This window comes from Ovis canadensis, chromosome 5, assembly GCF_042477335.2.
Source record: "Ovis canadensis isolate MfBH-ARS-UI-01 breed Bighorn chromosome 5, ARS-UI_OviCan_v2, whole genome shotgun sequence".
NCBI lineage: Eukaryota > Metazoa > Chordata > Mammalia > Artiodactyla > Bovidae > Ovis > Ovis canadensis.
The window spans coordinates 24,367,934-24,385,196 of record NC_091249.1 but is presented as its reverse complement, the minus strand read 5'-3'; the positions used below and the strand labels follow the sequence as shown (position 1 = coordinate 24,385,196).

Sequence of the window (17,263 nt, the reverse complement as noted above, 5' to 3'; positions counted from 1 at the left end):
CTGCATTGGAAGCATGGAGTCTTAGCCACTGGACCACCAGGGAAGTCGCTAAACTTGTGGCTTCTGAGTGAGTAATCTCCTACCCTTCTCCATGAAGCCAGGAAACAAGCCCTGTTGGTACACAAAGGCTCTCAGGTACACAACAGGCACTATGAGCTCCACAACTGCCAACAGGAAAAGATCTGTGCTTTGGAAAGTACAAGTATAAAACACTTCATGGGACTTTGCGCAGTGGATAAGAATCCCCCAGCCAATGCAGGGGACAGGGGTTTGATCCCTGGTCAGAGAAGATCCCACATGCTTCAGGGCTCTAAGTCTGAGCACCACAACTACAGAGCCTGTGTGCCACAGCTACTGAAGCCCATGCACCTGGAGCCCATGCCCCACAACAAGAGAAGCTGTCACAGTGAGAAGCCTGAGCACCACAACAAAGAGCAGCCCCGACTCACGGCAACTAGAGAGAGCCCGCACAAAGCAACGGAGACCCACGCAGCCAAGACAAAAAAAATCCTCTGTTTTGCCCAGATAGGCCTGAGGAAAAAGGTAATTAATTTCTTTGGGGTCTTATTTCAGTAACCAGGGATTGAACCCTGGGCCCCCTGCAGTGGAAGCAGAGTATCTTAACCACTGGACCACCAGGGAGGTCCTGAAAAAGGTAATGACTTAGCTTCCTTTATTCTGAGACAGGGGTCCCCAAAAGTTGTAGCTTCAGAAATTTCTAGAGCCTAACCTGGATGAATAAGTGCTGAGCACTGACTCACCTTCCCCCCGCCCTGCTCTCCTGTGAACCAACAATCTGTCTTGAGGACTTCTCACCACGTCTCTGATGCCAGGCCTCTGAGTTCTGGAGTGCTCAACAGTTGAAGAAGGCTCAGGGGTGGGGTCTGGAACCAGGAGAAAGGAGATAAGGTAAGGGCGGGTGCCAAGTCCTGTTTTAACTGTCTGCTTGAGTCTGTATGTGTGTGTAGTGGCAACCAACCTCCCCAGCCTGCTCATAACAATCAATGGAACAAAAGCATGACATGACCCCAAACCAGCACTGTCCAGTGTGAGACACACAACTGCCAGGCCAGCCACATCCAAGCTGTGTCTGATTTTAAATGTTCCAATAGGCATATCGAAGAAGTAAAAAAAAACAGGAATTTAATTTTAATAATATATTTGTACCCAATATATCCCAAATAATATTTCAGCGTATCATTAATTACATAACTAATAATATTATTGTTGACAATATCATCAATAATAATAGCACTAATCAACATACAAGTTGATTAATGAGGTGTGTTTTTTTTTACATCTTCCTTTTCATACTAAGTCTCTGAAATCCCCGTGTGTTTCACTTTTACTGCACATCTCAATTTTGATCAGCCACGTTTCAAGGACTAAGTAGCCACATGTGGCCAGCGGTGACCATACCGGGCAGTACAGGTAGAGACAAAAGTGGGCGGGGACGTGCATTACAAAGGGCAGTGAAGACACCCCCAGAATAGTGAGAGAGCTCAGGTTACAAGTTGCGGGGTGTGTGCCTGAGAGCTTTTCCCCACCTCTTTCCCCTTTACTTTCCTCCCATTCGTTGAGAGGGGTTCCCTCGCCGGAGCAGCCTCTCCATCCAGGTGCCCCAGCCCATGCCCCCAACCCCTTGCCCTCTTCCGTCGCTCCTCGGTACTCCCCGGGGGCCGCCCATCTCCGAATTCACCCAGTCGAGCTGCCGGCCATGTGGATGTTGCCTTCCCTGTCACTCAACTGCTAGCTCCCTCCCCCCGCCTTGCAATAACCGTCGCTTCTCTTGGTTTCCACAGAGACGCCACCAAGGGGCGCGGCAACGGGCTCGCGCGACCGGAGGCCCTCTTTGATTGGTGGATAGCCGAGACCCTTCTTTTTCCTCCATCCTCCTCCCTCTTGCCCGTGCGCCGCCCCCCACGATGGGTCCCGGAATCTGATTGGCTAGCTCCGTGGCGAGAGCGGCTAGTTCCTGCGCAGACCGGCTCCGCGGGGCGGGGAAGAAGGTGGGCGCCTTGCGCACTGATTGGCTGGAGGGGCGCGAGCGGCGGGGGAGATGTGGGTCCGTGGTTAGTCTCGCGCGGCGGTGGTCACCGCGTGATATACTCTGTGGTGTATCGCGCGCAGGTAGCAGGAGTAGCAGCCGCCGTGCGGGGGAGCCATGAAGCACTATGAGGTAAGAAACGAGAAAACGGGGATTGAGCGGCTTTCTTTTTCGTGAGACAGTCGGTCCCCCTTTTACGTCCTGTGCCCAGAAAAGAGAGCCGGACGGCGCAGGCGCAGTAGGCGCGCGTTGTGCCCAGGTCCACTCGTAAATCTCAGTGCGCATGTGCGGGGGAGGTATTTATAATTCTGCAACCCTGGCTGTTTTTGGGGTGCCTTTTCTTGGGGTCTCTGCAGGACCTGGGAAGCTTGCAGGTTCCTCGCCGCTCCCCCTGCGGGATGAATTGTAGATTTCGGTAGGGGAGGAACGAGGGTGTGGAACCCTTGTTCTCACTCTTGAGGGTATCTTGCACAAACCTTGCACCAGGCCTCCGCCTCGGGCTTAGAAAGGGGTTTGCAGTCAGCCCTCTCTGGCATGACCTTTGGACCCCTTCCCTAGCCCTGGACGGCTCCCTGAGCGGCTTAGGCGGTGAAGAAGGTGTAGCTGCTGTGCTGGCTTCTGCTGAACAGCAAAGCCGATCTTTGCTTTCTGTTAATCTAAGAGATCATCTCCGTCAAGCCCTGCGTGTCACCGAGGAGAAATCTCACACCCACAGTCACTTTAGAAGTTCAGGGCTTCTGACTCCTAACTGGGGCCTCTTTTACACTTAAAACGAAGTGTTCTGATGAACTTATCAACCTAGCTGATAATATAATATTAATAACTTAATTATTGCTGGCTTATAAGTAGCATTGGGCTTCCCTGGTGGCTCAGAGGTTAAAGCATCTGCCTGCAATGCAGGAGACCCGGGTTCGATCCCTGGCTTGGGAAGATCCCCTGGAGAAGGAAATGGCAACCCACTCCAGTATTCTTGCCAGGAGAATCCCATGGAGGGAGGAGCCTGGTGGGCTACAGTCCACGGGGTCGCAAAGAGTCGGACACGACTGAGCTACTTAACTTCACTATAAGTAGCATTAAATGATTAATTTATTATTAAAGTGCATAATAATAATTTAGAGAGTGTTACGTTTCTGCCAGTGAGAGTCTGTTACCTTGTTTTCTTAGCCTCACAGCCTTGTGAGATAGGAGACTATTATTGTTGTTTCTGTATATGAAGAAACAGTCTCAGAGATGTCAAATGACTTGCCCAAAGGTCCCCAGCTAGTTAGTAAATTCAGGACAGAGAGAAACTCAGGACTCCAGAGTGTCAGTTGCTAACCACTTTGCCATACTGGTACCCAAACGAAAATTAGCCAGTTGAGAGACTTTTTTTTCCCCTTCCCGGGTTTAAAAAAGTGTGTTAAAATACGGATAAAATTTACCGTCTTAATCATTTTTAAGGGTGCAGTTCCGTGGCATTAAGTGCATTCACACTGTTGTGCCACCATGACCACCATCCACATCCACCTCCAGAGCTCTGTTCTTTTTAACAGAAACGCTGCACCCATTAAACACTAACCCCCTTCTCTCCTTTGCCCAGCCCCTGGCAACTGTCATTCTACTTTCTGTCTCTTTGAATTTGATCATGTTAGGTGGTTCATATAAGTGTAAGGAGACAGTCTGATTTTTGTTTGCTAGTGAAATACCAGTGCTTCTGCCCAGTCCCTTCACTGCTGCTGCTATTACTATTATTACTTTCTGTGGTAATCTACCCAGAATCTTTTGAAACCTTTAACCTAGAAGTCGTTAATGATTTTTGACGTGGCACAAAAATGAGGAGGTAGAATTTAGTAATCTCTTATGCCTCTTTCAACTTTATGACTGTAGAGTGAATTTCTTCTAATACAGTTCTTCTAATACAGTTTTACCTTTCGAAGCCTCTCTGTAACCCTAGAGAAAAAAACCACATTCAGTATGAAAGATGGAGGATGGGAGATACATGTGGCCTTTGACAAAACGGAGTGAGTTTTGGTAGTTGGCAGGCAGATAAGGTAGGCCCCTGAGGATCCTTGGGGTGGACACTTTTGTTCTGCAAGCTTGTCACAGCCTTAGGGTAATGGCTTGATCGAGAGGACACTCAAACCCTGTCCCTCCTGGAAGTAGAAGCTTCAAACCCACTGTTCAAAGTGACCTTGGAGGAAAAAAATAAAGTTGTTATATTTCCATGTTCTGTGTTATCATTCTCTGCTGACATTTGCCACATAAGCACTGAGGTGGTAGCTCCAGGCTTTCTGTACAGGAGTAAAATATCTCTCAGCCCAGTTTGCACAGCAGGCTGATCAACTCTATTACAGGTGTTTGTTGCAGATCAGTAAAAATAGCAGAGATTCTTTCCTTCACACTTAACACCTTGAGAAAGACTGTATTTCTATTTGGGACTAAGTCTGTTCTTCCACATCCCTCCACCTGCCCTCCCCTGCCCCCAAAGCAACCCCTAAACCACTGGGTGATTAACACCCCCCAGAAAGACCTTCTTAACTGGGAGAGAGACCTTGGAGATTATGGAGTGTAGTTTACGAGAGAGAGATGATGCTCAGAAAGGTGTGGGGCTCGCTCAGTGACTCAGTGAAGTGAATGAGGGTTGATATCTGATATTTGAGGCAGGTAGGATTCTGGCTGGAGGGGCGATTTTTGCTGCTGTTTTGGTAACAGTTTGCTGACACTGCCATTCTCCGTTCTGTGGTCTCAGAGGAAAATGTGACTCTTCAGCGGGCTCACTGAGATGAGGCAGGTAGAACAGGTTACTCTTGGGCCTTCTCCCAAGGAGGTCTTCGGAAGGCAGAGCAGGCCTTGGGATTGTCTTGGGGTCAGAGCAAGGTCATCAAGAGAACTGCTTATCCAAAGCTATATGAAATTTTTTCTTTTTTTTTTTTAAATTTTGTTTTGCCATTGCAGATGAGAGGTCCAGGTAATGATCCCAGTAGCAGCTCAGCTCTTATCTTGTAGAGGAATCTGCTGATTCCTGGGAAGATGAGTCCATCTCAGCTTCCTTGAGCCTGAGTCACTGCCCATTTCCCATAGCTGGAGCCCCAGAGGCAAGGCAGCCTCTTCCTCCTGGGGTCTGCAATAGGATCTTCCATTTAGGGTCCCATTTAGGTCCCCATTTAGAATCTTCTGCTCTTCCACGCCTCCCCTCAAAAGGGTAGCTTTGTTGGTGCTCATCTTGTTAATATAATTCTTGCTTCAGCTTCCTCCACAGGAGTAAGTGTGTGAAAGTTCCGGAAGTAGAGTTCTGCTCAAGAGGCAGTTGTTTGAGCCAGAGAACTGGGTAGGAAGGGGGAAGTAGAGGAGAATGTGGGCCCGTGTCTAATGGTGTCAGAGGTGCTTGGGCCTTACATGGGCCTGGCTCTGCCACTTACTGAATAACTAGCCTGGGGCAGATTACTTAATCTCTCTGAGCTCCTTGGAGCAAAATAATTGTGACAGCAAAGGCCAGTAATAACATTATGAAATTGCTGGAACTACATCATAAGGGGTATTTATGAAAGAGGAGGTGCTGCACGCAGCACTGGTTCGTTTATTTTAACTGTTGTGCGTGATTTCTTCATATGAAAAGCAGTTTAGTTTGATTTACTTGGTCCTTTAATAAATCTCCAGACATCATGTTGAGTAGAAAAAAGCAAATAGCAAAAGGTTTTTTAAATTAAAACAAAATACCAAATGAGATTTATATGTGTTTTTTTGTGGCTAGACACCTAATTAAAGGATAAATTGTAATATGAGGTTAGAAATGTATGGGAATTACACAGTAAGAGGAACCATTGCTTGGGGAGGGATGGAACGGGAGGAAAAGGCCTAGTGAGGGCTTTAGCTATGTCTTTTTTTTTTTTTTTTAAGGAATCTGTTGTAATAAATAGAGTAAAATATAAATCTGTTTAACCTGGGAGGTGGGATCTTAAGTGTCTGCTGTCTCATGTACTTTTTTCCTTCTGAATCCTTGGGTCCCTTTGAAGTAGAAGGTGAGGGATAATTTGGGTTTTTGTAGCCATCAAGCACTGTGTTAACATGCGGGTTTCTGACTTCTGCACATTAAATTTGGTTCCTGTTTGCGGGAAGGTATTGTGTTTTGACGGAGAAGGCAATGGCAACCCACTCCAGTACTCTTGCCTGGAGAATCCCAAGGACAGAGGAGCCTGGTGGGCTGCCGTCTATGGGACGTGACTGAAGCGACTTAGCAGCAGCAGCAGCAGCAGCAGCAGCGTTGTGTTCTGAGACGGGGCCTGCTTGATCTCTTCACTCACACCCTGCTGTGTGCTGCATCCAGCAGGCCTTCTGAAAACGCTTTTGGGATTGATTGTTTATTTACAGACAGGGTGCGAGCCTGGTTATGATCCCCCTCCTTCTGGGTCACTTTTTTTTTCCTTTTTATTTGGCTGTGCTGGGTCTTCATTGCTGCTCACAGACTTTCTCTAGTTGCGGCCCACAGGCTTCTCATTGCAGTGGCTTCTCTTGTGGCAGACCAGAGGCTCTGCCTGGCTTCAGTAGTTGCAGCATACAGGCGCAACAGGTGTTCCAGTGCATGTGAAATCCTCCCAGACCAGGGATCAAACTTGTGTCCCCTGTGTTGGCAGGTGGATTCTTTACCACGGAGCCACCAGGGAAACCCCTGGGCTTTTTGTTGCTGGATACCAGGGGCAGGTCACATTTCTTGTGTCCTTGCAAAAACGCTGAGAGTTGGATATTCCTCCTTCCTCCGTTTTGTGGATAAAGAACCTGAGGCTCGGAAAGGTGAAGGAGCTTGTCCAAGGTCACATCGTGGTGGAGACAGGATCCAGACCTAGGCCTGTCTGTAGAAGAGCCAGAGCCACGGTAATGTTGGGGATGCTGGCAGTGCTGGTAGTAACAGCCACCGGTGGTTACTGAGGCCTGTGAGCACCTGATCAGGTGGGCATCAGGGTTACTTCTACTTAACAGGGAAGGAACCTGAGGCCCAGAGAAGTCAGTTAAGTTGCTCAGGGTCACGGAACCAGCAAGCAGTGGTGCTGGGCCTTGGTCTCTCGTTGGCCTGACTCCAGTTTCTGTCCCTGTAACGACTCCCTGCTGACGCTAGTTGGGTTGGTGGCTGTGCTGCGCTGCTCTGAGCACCCAGCATCCCTGGAGGGAGGATGGGAGGGGCCCTGTGGGCCTGTGTGGCCTCCGACAGACCGAGCCCCTCTGCCCTCACGTGGGATGGGCTGCCCCTTGGGGTTCCGGAGGTGAACTAGATTGGGATGCAGCAGCCTCAAAGCGTGGTGCGCTTTCGGGACCTTTCTTGTGTTGGCGTGTGTCAGACCAGGAGCCTGTGGGGTTGGGGTGGATTTTAGGCTTTTCTGTGCCCTGCAGGCTCTGAGCAGGTGGCGGCTCACATTGGCGATTCTCCTGGCGAGCCCCTTTCTCTGACCCTTAGAATTGCAGCTCTACACTTCAGCCAGTCACCCCCTTGCTTCTTGGAATCTCATTGCCCCCAGGCCTCAGTGAGTTCTAGAACTGTCAGATAAGAGGTGCTTCCCCAGAGCCACACAGTCAGGGCCCCTTTGGGTGGGGTGGTATCCTCCCTGGAAGACAGAAAAGCTTACCAAGCTTTGGGTCAGAGCTAGGTTCAGATCCATAACTGCCCAGCACAAAGTATGGAGCCCATAGGTTCTGTAACCTTTCGAGCCAATTTTCTCATCTATAAAGTGGGGATCCTGGTGGGGGTGTGCCCTCAGTGGCTGACTTTGGCTCGTCTTCCCAACCTTGCCTTCAGGGACATCAGGTTGATAAGCCTGAAATCAGCAGAGGGCGTGGGCAGGGGTTGTATTTACACCATGAACTGAGGCAGATGCTTCAGGCAGGCCCTCCCTCTTCCCCAATCCCAAGTTACTCATGACGTGCACACCGCCGGGAACAGTGGGCCCTACCTCACAGGTTATCCCCTCAAGGAATTACTGCTCTGGTAAGCATTAGATGGGTGCAGCACAGCAGCTAACATTTGACTAGTTCTGCTGAACTACACCGGAGAAGGCAATGGCATCCCACTCCAGTACTCTTGCCTGGAAAATCCCATGGATGGAGGAGCCTGGTAGGGTGCAGTCCATGGGGTCGCTAAGAGTCGGACACGACTGAGCGACTTCACTTTCACTTTTCACTTTCATGCATTGGAAAAGGAAATGGCAACCCGCTCCAGTGTTCTTGCCTGGAGAATCCCAGGGACGGGGGAGCCTAGTGGGCTGCCATCCATGGGGTTGCACAGAGTTGGACACGACTGAAGCAACTTAGCAGCAGCAGCAGCAGCAGCTGAACTACACGGTGATCCTGAGGCCTGAGAGAGGGAGTGGAGGCGGGGCCTGGGTGGAGGAGGCGGGGCTGAGGTGAGGAGGTGGGTGGGAAGAACCAAAGTGGTAAGGTTGGCAGTACGGGTGGTGGTGGGTGGGCGGCTGGGCGCAGGGTGGGACAGCTGTTGGAGAGACTGGTGAGGGGCTCGAGTGGGGGTGGGGAACCCTGAGCCTGGCAGAGCCTCTTGAGTAACTGGTTCCTGAGCCATGAGAAAGGTGGAGAGTTGACAGCGCTGAGTGTGGTAATGTTGTTAACGCAATTGAGTTTGGTTGGGAAACCCTGTACTTTCACTGACAGGCTTGGCTGGATGAGAAAGGCCCGGGGACCTTGGGCTGGTTGGTCAAGTTCGAGCTAGGTCTTAACACCCTCCTGCTGATATTGGCAGTGGCAGCTGAGAGTGTTTTAATACCTGGCCACAGCCAGAGCATTGTGACGAGAGTCACTACTGATACAGTGCTCACTCTAAGTGCTTTTTATCTACCAACTCCTCAGAATGAACCTGTGAAGCTGGTACTCTTATCCTTACTTGAGAGATGGGGAAACTGGGACCCAGAGTAGGGAAGCAGCGTGAATTCACAGCTGGTGAATGGCAGGGCCTGGATTCTACTAGACCCAAAGTGGGCTTTGCTGTGGGTGGGCCCAAGTGACCACGTGCTGCGGAAGGACTGAAGTGTGGCTCAGTGGCCGTGTCCCTTAAAGGCAGGCCACCAGCTCTACCCTCAGGACAGTTACTTGACTGTCTTGGGACATTTCAGTTGTCTCATCCGTGAAGCCAGGATAAAGACATCTGTCTTGGGACTTCCCTGGTGGTCCAGTGGGTAAGACTCCATGCTTCCAATGCAGGGGGCCCGGGTTCCATCCCTGGTCCGGAACTAGATCCTACCTGCTGTAACCAAAGATCCCGCGCGTGCCGCAACAAAGATCATCAATCCTGTGTACTGCAACTAAGACCCAGAATGGCTAAATAAATAAATAAATTTTTTTTTCCCTAAAAAGACACCTGTCTCATGGAGCCCCTGGGCCATCTGAAGTGCCAGCACACTGTTTGGTCCGGGGTCAAGGTCCAGATCATTAGGTGGTCAAGGACAGAGCTGTATCAGTGAGGCCACCTGGAATACTTTCTGCATGTGTTCTCTCTAGAACATCTCCAGATGTGTTAATGAACAAGACCCGGCGGGCTCCTGGAGATGGAGTTGTGCCAAACAGTATGCCCAGAGATGGAGGAAGAAGCCCAGAAGCCCATGATGGTTCTGATGTCACACACCCTGAAGCCACATTTTGGAATGATCTGTTCTATCCTTCCCTGTGGGACTGTCAGCGAAGTCACAGCGCAGTCAGAACCCACTTTCTAACATCGTGAGAAAGAACCATTCCTGGAAACAGGTGCCCAGAGTGGGCCTGGTCCTCTGATGCCTGTCACCTCCTTCCTTACAGGCGCACCACTGTGTCTGTTCTTGGCCCTCACCCAGCTGCAGCCAGAAGGTCTCTGGGGAGGGAGGATCGTAGCACTCCGCACCTCAGAACACCCCCCTCAGAGCTTCTTGTCCCCCTCTGCCCCCTGCTGACCTCACTCATTGCTGGGCTGGTTTCATCTCGAACATCCACCGCCACATTCCTGCCTTGCACATAAGCCTTTCCCCCAGCCAGAAATGCTCTTCCCTCTATTGTTCCTGTGCCTGCTTGCTTCTCATTGAGAGCTTAGCTTCATTTCATCTTAGAGGCCTTCCTTGACTGTCCTGCTGGGAAGGGACCGCTGCAGCCTGTTCCTCTCCTCTGGCCCTCCCTGGGCTGTGGCTGTGTTTTCCTTTGGGAACCTGATGGTCTTCCTGCCTGGACAGAGTGAGCTCCGTGAGGGGAGGGGCTCTTGGTGTCTTGTTTCTGCAGCTTCCCTGGCACCTGGACGGTTGAGGGAGGTTTGTGAATGGGTGGGTGAATGTATCTTCTGCCTGGGGTCAGGCCTACGGGATGTAGAAGGGGGAGTGCCGTCCTGCTGCGGTGACCTTCTGCCTGGGGTCAGGCCCCCCGGGTGTAGAAGGGTGAGCGGGGTCTTGCTGCACTGGATGAGTCCAGTGTTGCATGTGTTGGGCTGAGGTGGCCCCATGTGACCCATCCTTAATGGTCCTGACCTAGGGAAGTCCGCTTTACAGGTGGTTTTAAGCCCTGGGTCCACCCTGGCCACCATTCCCTGTTGTCCCCCTCCTCCTGGAACCTGGGCACGATGAGCCCAGGAGCCGTCAAGCCCACCTGTGGGCCTGCTCCTCGTCTTGGCAGGTTGCTAGCAGCTCCTGCTGGTCTGGACACTTTTCCGTGGCAGGCTCCAGTTACCTGTTCTCCAGCCCATCTCCCATTTTTTGTCCCCTTGGCTGTCCTGGGTCTTTGTTGTGGCACCTGGGCTGTCTAGATGCAGTGAGTGGGCTTGGTTGCTCCGAGCCATGTGGGATCTTACTTTCTGAACCCGGGTCCCCGGCATTGGAAAGTGGATACTTAACCAGTGGACCAGCAGAGAAGTCCTCCATTGTCCATTTACTAGTTCATTCCTTCTGACTTCTTTTTTTCTTCATCTCGGTATCTATTGTATGCCAGGAAAGTGGACTGAAAGAACCTTCAGCCTCTACCTTCAGGGTCTCTTCGTCTGAGCGGAAGCCTGAACGAAGTCTTCGGGGAAGGGAGGAGCTCAGCTTGGGCAGAGGTCTGGAGGCCAGGCTGAGTGGTTGTGTGATGAGTGACGGGGCTGATCAGGCCCGGCTTTGCAGCGACGTGTGTGGACTCACTGGCGATGGAGGTCCTTCTTCCTGTGGATGTTGCCCAGAAGCTCAACTTTGAGAGAGCAGTTTATTGAGTCCTTGGCGAGTGCTCGCACTGTGGCGTGTGTGACAAACGTGTGAGAGTGGTTGCTCCTTAGTACTGACAACCGTGTTGTGGGTGGTATTCGGCACTCCCCGCGCCCGCCCCCAGTCCAGTGGTTAGAGATGGGCCACGAGCCTCTCAGATCTCTGGGGGACAAAGGGCCTCACAGTAGCTTGCGGTGACTGGCAGGCCGGCACAGCTCTGCCCCTGTCCCTGCTTGAACCAGTCTCTTATGTAAGCAGAGCTCATGGGCCATTCAGGTAGCCCGGGAGACTGCAGAGTTCTTGCAGTCTCGGGGCCTTCTGAATTCTCGTTTTGCTCTTTAAAAGGACCAGGGAGCAATGGCTGGGGATCATGCCCATTGTGTGAGGGGCCTGAGGGAACGGTGCCTGTCCTTCGGGTGGGAGTGGGTCTTTCAAGCTGGTGGGGAGAGCAGTGGTAAACAGTCTGCTCGCCAATCACACGGGAGACGTAGATTCGATCACTGGATTGGGAAGATCTGGAGGAGGAAATGGCAAGCCCCTCTGGTGTTCTTGCCTGGAGAATCTCATGGACTGAGGAACCTGGTGGGCTGCAGTCCATGGGGTTGAAAAGAGTTAGACTGAGGACACACACACAGTTTAAGCCTAGCATCTGGGGCCTCATAGAGCAACCGGAAGCAGGTTGAACTTGAGGGGGTCCAAGAGCTGTAGCTTCTGGTCTTGTTAGGAGAAGCGGTCTCCCAGGACACCTCAAGCAGCTAATCTAGAAGAAGAGGGGTGGGTTGGAGGAGTTGCCGAATTGATGCTTTTCAACTACAAGTTGCTTGAACCCTTAGTGTTCATGTAAGGATGACATGGAAATTCTACAGAAAGCACTAAATTTGACGGGCAGGCCCCAGTAATATCCCTGCGGTTTGCAGAGCCTGTCCGGTGGGGTGGTGTGAGGGTAACGGCAGAATTCTTGGGAATATACGTATAGCCTGAAACAGTGTGTTGTTGAGTCCACTCCGGAGGATCAGATCTCCTGCAGTCTCCTGGCTGGAGGTGGTATCCAGAGAGGGACAGGCTGGGGTTGAGCCGGGAAATCCCAGTGCTGGCCAGATTCCGGAGAGGCAGCTCTGCTCGCGCCATCCTCAGATCCAGCCATTCAGGTCTCAGCTTGAATGTCACTTCCTCCGAAAGGCTCCCTCTGGGCCACCCAGGCCACACTTGTCACCTTCTCAGTGCTCCTGTTTTGGTTCTCCGAGTGGCACTTAGCACCTTCAGAGAGCTGTTACTGTGAGGCTGTCCTCTGTCACCCCCGCTGTGGATCAAGTGATTGTGTCCCTGCCTGTTGGAGACCCACGAGAACAGGCTGGGCGGGCTCAGGCAGTTAGCTGCATCGTCCATGTCTCCCCCCAAACTGTCCCACACCCAGCGATCAGGAGGACCCTCCAGCTTGCGGGGTGCCTGGCGGTTCCCTGGAACTGGTGGATTTAACTGAGAGCACTTGTAGCTCCGGTGCGTTAGCATGGGCGCCTGCTTACCTTTTGGTACTTTGGAGCTTGGCCATTTCCGCCCCCCTGTTTTTGACTCCAAGTTGCTTGAACCCTGAGTGTTCATGTAAGGATGACATGGAAATTCTACAGGAAGCACTGACCTTGGCGGGAAGGCCCCAGTAATGTTTCCTGCCAGGCTCCAGGCGCCATCTGAGAAGTGGGCCCCGCGACTGGATGCATTCTGAGCACCGCATCCTGGCTCCCTGGGGCCTCGGTGGATGGCAGCATTTCCTGTCTCCAGCTGGGCCTGGGAACCTGCACCATCCCGGGAGAAAGCGTGGGGAGGGGTGTCTGTGTGAAGACTCCAGGGCTCATTTCCTCTTGCTTCATTTCACTCTCTCTGCTGGAGCCAAGCTGTCTGAGCCCTGTGAGGTTGGGGGAGGCTCTGAGGGTCTTGACCTGTGAAGCTGCTCACAGGTGGCACTGGATAGGGGGCAGGCAGCCAAAGGCAGCTCCCAGCGCCCCTCCTGCAATAGCTGTAGCTGAGCATTTTCTCTTAAACTACCTTCCCCTTTGTGGACATGGCTAAGCCTGTTCAGTATTCCAGAAACCCTGCCCTCCTCCATCAGAGTCGTCTTTCACTTGTTAATTACTCTCCTCTCTTTGTCCCACGCTGTACATCTCTCCCCCTCAGCATTTTCATGTTCCTGAAGTTGGGATGCATCTCACAATTGGTATCTGTCCACCCATTTATCTAATGTTGGCATATGTGTCCCCCCTCAAAAAAAAAAAAGACTTGGCAGCTTGTTTTGCGTCAGTGACCCTTCAGGATCCAGGAATTAGTGGGTCTTTCTCAGCGCGTGCCGCCTTCGTGCTCTCATCAAAGCCCCAGGGTCTCTGGCCTGGGTTGTCTGCAAGACTGACACTGCTTCCACGCTTGTCCCGAGCAGCGAGAGGGCTCCTTCTCAGACCAGACCGGGTTGCGGCGCTCTGCAGCCGCCCATCCCTGGGCTCACACCTGGGGCTCGTCTCGGCCTCCGTTCCGAGCCTGCTCCACAGCTGCGCGCCTTTGAGCACATGGTGCTGCGGCCAGTCTTCGGGTGTTCCTGAGCCCTGCCAACCTGTGTGCTGCCCTGGCGCCTTTGCAGTTTCTTCCGGGAGCCTCATGCTGGCCATCACTTTGGCTTAAGTCGCATATCCTTAGAGAAGCCTTTCCTGACCGCCTCCTGTAGTCCTCTGGGCTCCCTGCCCAGCTCTTCTCTTCCCAACAGCTGGTTCATCCTGACCTCGTGTTACGTAATAGATTCTTTGCCCGTGTTCCCCTTGAGCCTGAGCAGACCCAGTGGGCTGGGGCGGGGGTGGGTGGTCAGTTGGTCATGGTATCCCAGCATCTGGGCCAGTGGCCGGCATGCTGCACACAGGTCTTTCTGTTCATCATCGAGCTCAGCACCCTGCACAGGCCTGGCACAGCGAGGGGCTCAGTCAGTGTTGCCTGAGCAGATGAAGAACGGGAACTTCTCAGCCAGCAGAAGGGGTTCTTGGGGGTTTGAGATGCCCTCCATGTGTGGCTGAGCCCTTCGCAGGTCTCTGTGTAGGAACCCCTTCCTGGCTCTGCTTGGGCACTGGACATAGCGCCCAGGGCTCTGTGGGCTCCCTGGTGCGGGCCAGGCGTCTGCAAGGAGCACAGGGAGCGGGATCGCTGTGGGGCAGAGCCCTCTGGCTTATGTACTGGAAGGTTTGATGGGCTTGCTCGGAGCTCCTCTGGGCCACGTATTGCCTGGGAGCCTGGCAGCCCCTGGCGCTGAGACTGGACTGGGATACAGACTTTCTCTCACACCCTGACTGGGCAGTGTCTGCTGTACTGCGCGTTCTTGGGGACCTGTGCAGGGCTGAGAAAGTGAGCAATGCCAGGCCCTGGGGCCAGGTCACGAGTCACTGCTTTCAGAAAAACAGTGGAATGGTGCCTAACGGTAGCTGGAAGACCTTACAGATATTTCTGAGACTAGGTCCCCATGAGACTTTGGGCCAGTAACTCAGAAGGAGTTCACAGAATTGGGGACTTTTTGCTTTAACAAGACCCTGCCTTTACTCATCTGCTTATTTATGTGAATATGGCTTCTTAGTGTTTACTTGAATAAAGAGTTGTCAGAATAAAAGCTCTGTCTCATTCTAGCAATAAGAAATAGTCACCTTGGCTATATGAACTGATTGGGAAAGTGGTATATCCATGCCATTTAGAGACACAGTGCTGATAACCTACTGTTTATGGTTAATGTTTAATGATGGTTGTTGATGGTTCATAGTTTATGTTTAGCTGATAATGTAATGATAACTCATCCTGAAGGATTTTCTCTTTACACTTAGAGCCTTAAAGTGAAAGTGAAAGAAAGTGAAGTCGCTCAGTCGTGCCCGACTCTTGGCTACCCCATGGACAGTAGCCTGCACCAAGCTCCTCCATCCTTGGGATTTTCAAAGCTAGAGTACTGGAGTGGGTTGCCATTTCCTTCTCCAGGGAATCTTCCCAACCCAGGGTTCGAACCCAGGTCTCTCGCATTGTAGACAGACAATTTACCGTCTAGCCTTAGGTCATAAAAATGTTTTTAAGAAATTTAATTTTGATTTGAGCAGTAGATATGATGTTCAGTAATAACCTTCAATCGGGGACTTCCCTGGTGATCCAGTGGTTAAGAATCAGCCTGCCAGATTCGATCGCTGGTCCGGGAATATCCCACATGCCTTGGGGGCAAGGACGCGCATGTGCCGCAGCTACTGAAGCCCACGCGCTCTAGAGCCCGTGCTCCGCAACACGAGGAGCCGCTGCAATGAGAAGCCTGAGCACCACCACAAAGCACAGCCGCTGTGCTCTGCAACTGGAGATAACTGGTGAGTCACAACGAAGACCCAGCATAGCCAAGAAGAAAACACCCCACAAACCTGCAATCGTGATCCTGTATTTGAATAAAATTCAGTGCAGGAGGGTAGCGAATAGAATTCAACTTCAAGGCAAAAAAGGAGCAAATATTAAGGAGCTTGTTTATAGCCTTTTTTTTTTTTAAAGTGGAATGATGGTAGGTAGGAAGTTACTTAGGTATTTAGACCCTGGTGAGATTTAACAGAGCCCCATAAATTTCATATAGAATATGCAATATCTGCAGTAGGCTGGAAATGACATCTTTTGCAGCTGTTCAAGCTCAGGTGAAAAAGTATTGTCAACTTAAAAATGTGTTGGGGGATGCATTCAGTTAGCAAAATTAGGGATATGTGTGCGTGCTCATGTACTCAGTCATAGTCTGACTCTTTTTCGACCCCATGAACTGTAGCCTGCCAGGCTCCTCTGTCCATGGAATTTTCCCAGGCAAGAATACTGGAATGGGTTGCCATTTCCTCTTCCAGGGGATCTTCCCAACCCAGCGGTTGAACCCACGTCTTCTGGGACTCCTGCATTGGCAGGCGGGTTCTTTACTGCTGAGCCACCTGGGAAGCCCCATACATGACCAAAGAGTTCATAGAGCGCCCAGTTTGCTCACAGATGCTTCCATGTGATTACAGGAAGGAGGAGTGGGGTTTCTCAGTGAGCCGGATCTCTTTGGGGTGTTCAGTCAGCATTTCAGACTTAACATGTCCAAAACTGAGCCTGGATTCTCCCCACCCCTCAGCCCAACCTCAGCCTGCATATTCTGCGTGCCTCCCACTTCCCCACACCCACCCCTGCCAGTTAATGGCAGTTCCAGGCTTCTCATCATCAGGCCCCAGGCTGTTTGACTCAGCTCTTTCCCTCATGCCTCATGTCCAGGAGTCGGCAAATCATGTCTCTCTGCCTTGGGAATACCTGTGGAATATAACTGCTTCTCATCAGCTCTGCTGCCATCATGAGGCCCAGGCCAGGGATTGGCAGACTCTACCTGGGAAGGGCCAGATGGTAAATGCCCTAGGCTTTTCCAGCCATACCGCCTCTTGACGGCTTCTCAACCCTGCGGCTGTCACAGAAGCAGCCCTGGATGATCCGTCAACCAGCGAGCATGGCTGCGTTCCAGTGAACTTTGTGGATACTGAAATTTGAATTTCATATAATTCCCATGTGCCATGAAATAGGCTTCTGAGTTTTTTCTTAACCACTTAAAAGTGTAGAAATCATCTTAGCTTGTACAAAAACAGGTGGTGGGCCAGAATTAATCTGTGGGCCATAGTTTGCTGGCCCCTTGGTTTAAGCCATCCTTTATCTTGGTAACTTCTTTCTTATTGGTCTTCCGGGTTCCATCCTTATTCCCGCATATATAGTCCAGAGGGGTCCTTTAAGAACTCATCAGGTCACATCCCTCCACTGCCCAGAACCCCCATGGCTTCCACTTCAGTCAGAGTAGAAGCCACAATCCTCACTGGGCCTGGGAGACCCTGCATGAGCCATCAGCTCCCTGTCCTCACTTCCTCTCCTCCCCCCACTACCCCGATCCCCAACCACAGGAGCGTTGGCTCTGTTGCGTAAGCACACTGAGCAGGCGGCACCTCAGGACCTTTGCACAGGGCATTCCTCTGCATGGAGGCTCTCCTCCGATCTCTAAACTGCCCTTTCCTTTACC

The 17,263-nt window shown here is 51.7% G+C and overlaps 2 protein-coding genes and 1 non-coding gene across 6 annotated transcripts in view; 2 read left to right on the top strand and 1 right to left on the bottom strand.

The window, feature by feature from the left end:
* Window positions 1-17,263, bottom strand: part of DNAJB1 (DnaJ heat shock protein family (Hsp40) member B1) — a 36,184-nt gene that overhangs the window by 10,808 nt on the left and 8,113 nt on the right. For 3 of the 4 annotated variants that reach the window (XM_069590786.1, XM_069590790.1, XM_069590788.1), the window contains exon 3: window positions 762-884. Coding sequence is in view for 1 of the 4 variants with exons in the window: in XM_069590784.1 (XP_069446885.1) it covers window positions 762-1,116 (355 nt within the window). In the remaining 3 variants the exon portion in view is untranslated. Of the gene's footprint in view, window positions 1-761; window positions 2,173-17,263 lie in introns of all 4 variants that reach the window. The other variant, XM_069590784.1, reaches the window with a different exon arrangement.
* TECR (trans-2,3-enoyl-CoA reductase) overlaps window positions 1,804-17,263 on the top strand; it is a 28,615-nt gene continuing 13,155 nt past the window's right edge. The window contains exon 1 of the mRNA XM_069590803.1: window positions 1,804-2,179. Within this exon, the coding sequence (XP_069446904.1) occupies window positions 2,165-2,179 (15 nt within the window). The 5' untranslated portion in view covers window positions 1,804-2,164. The remainder of the gene's footprint in view (window positions 2,180-17,263) is intronic.
* TRNAC-GCA (transfer RNA cysteine (anticodon GCA)) lies at window positions 2,906-2,977 on the top strand. Its single transcript has one exon. It is a non-coding gene; the product is annotated as a tRNA-Cys (tRNA).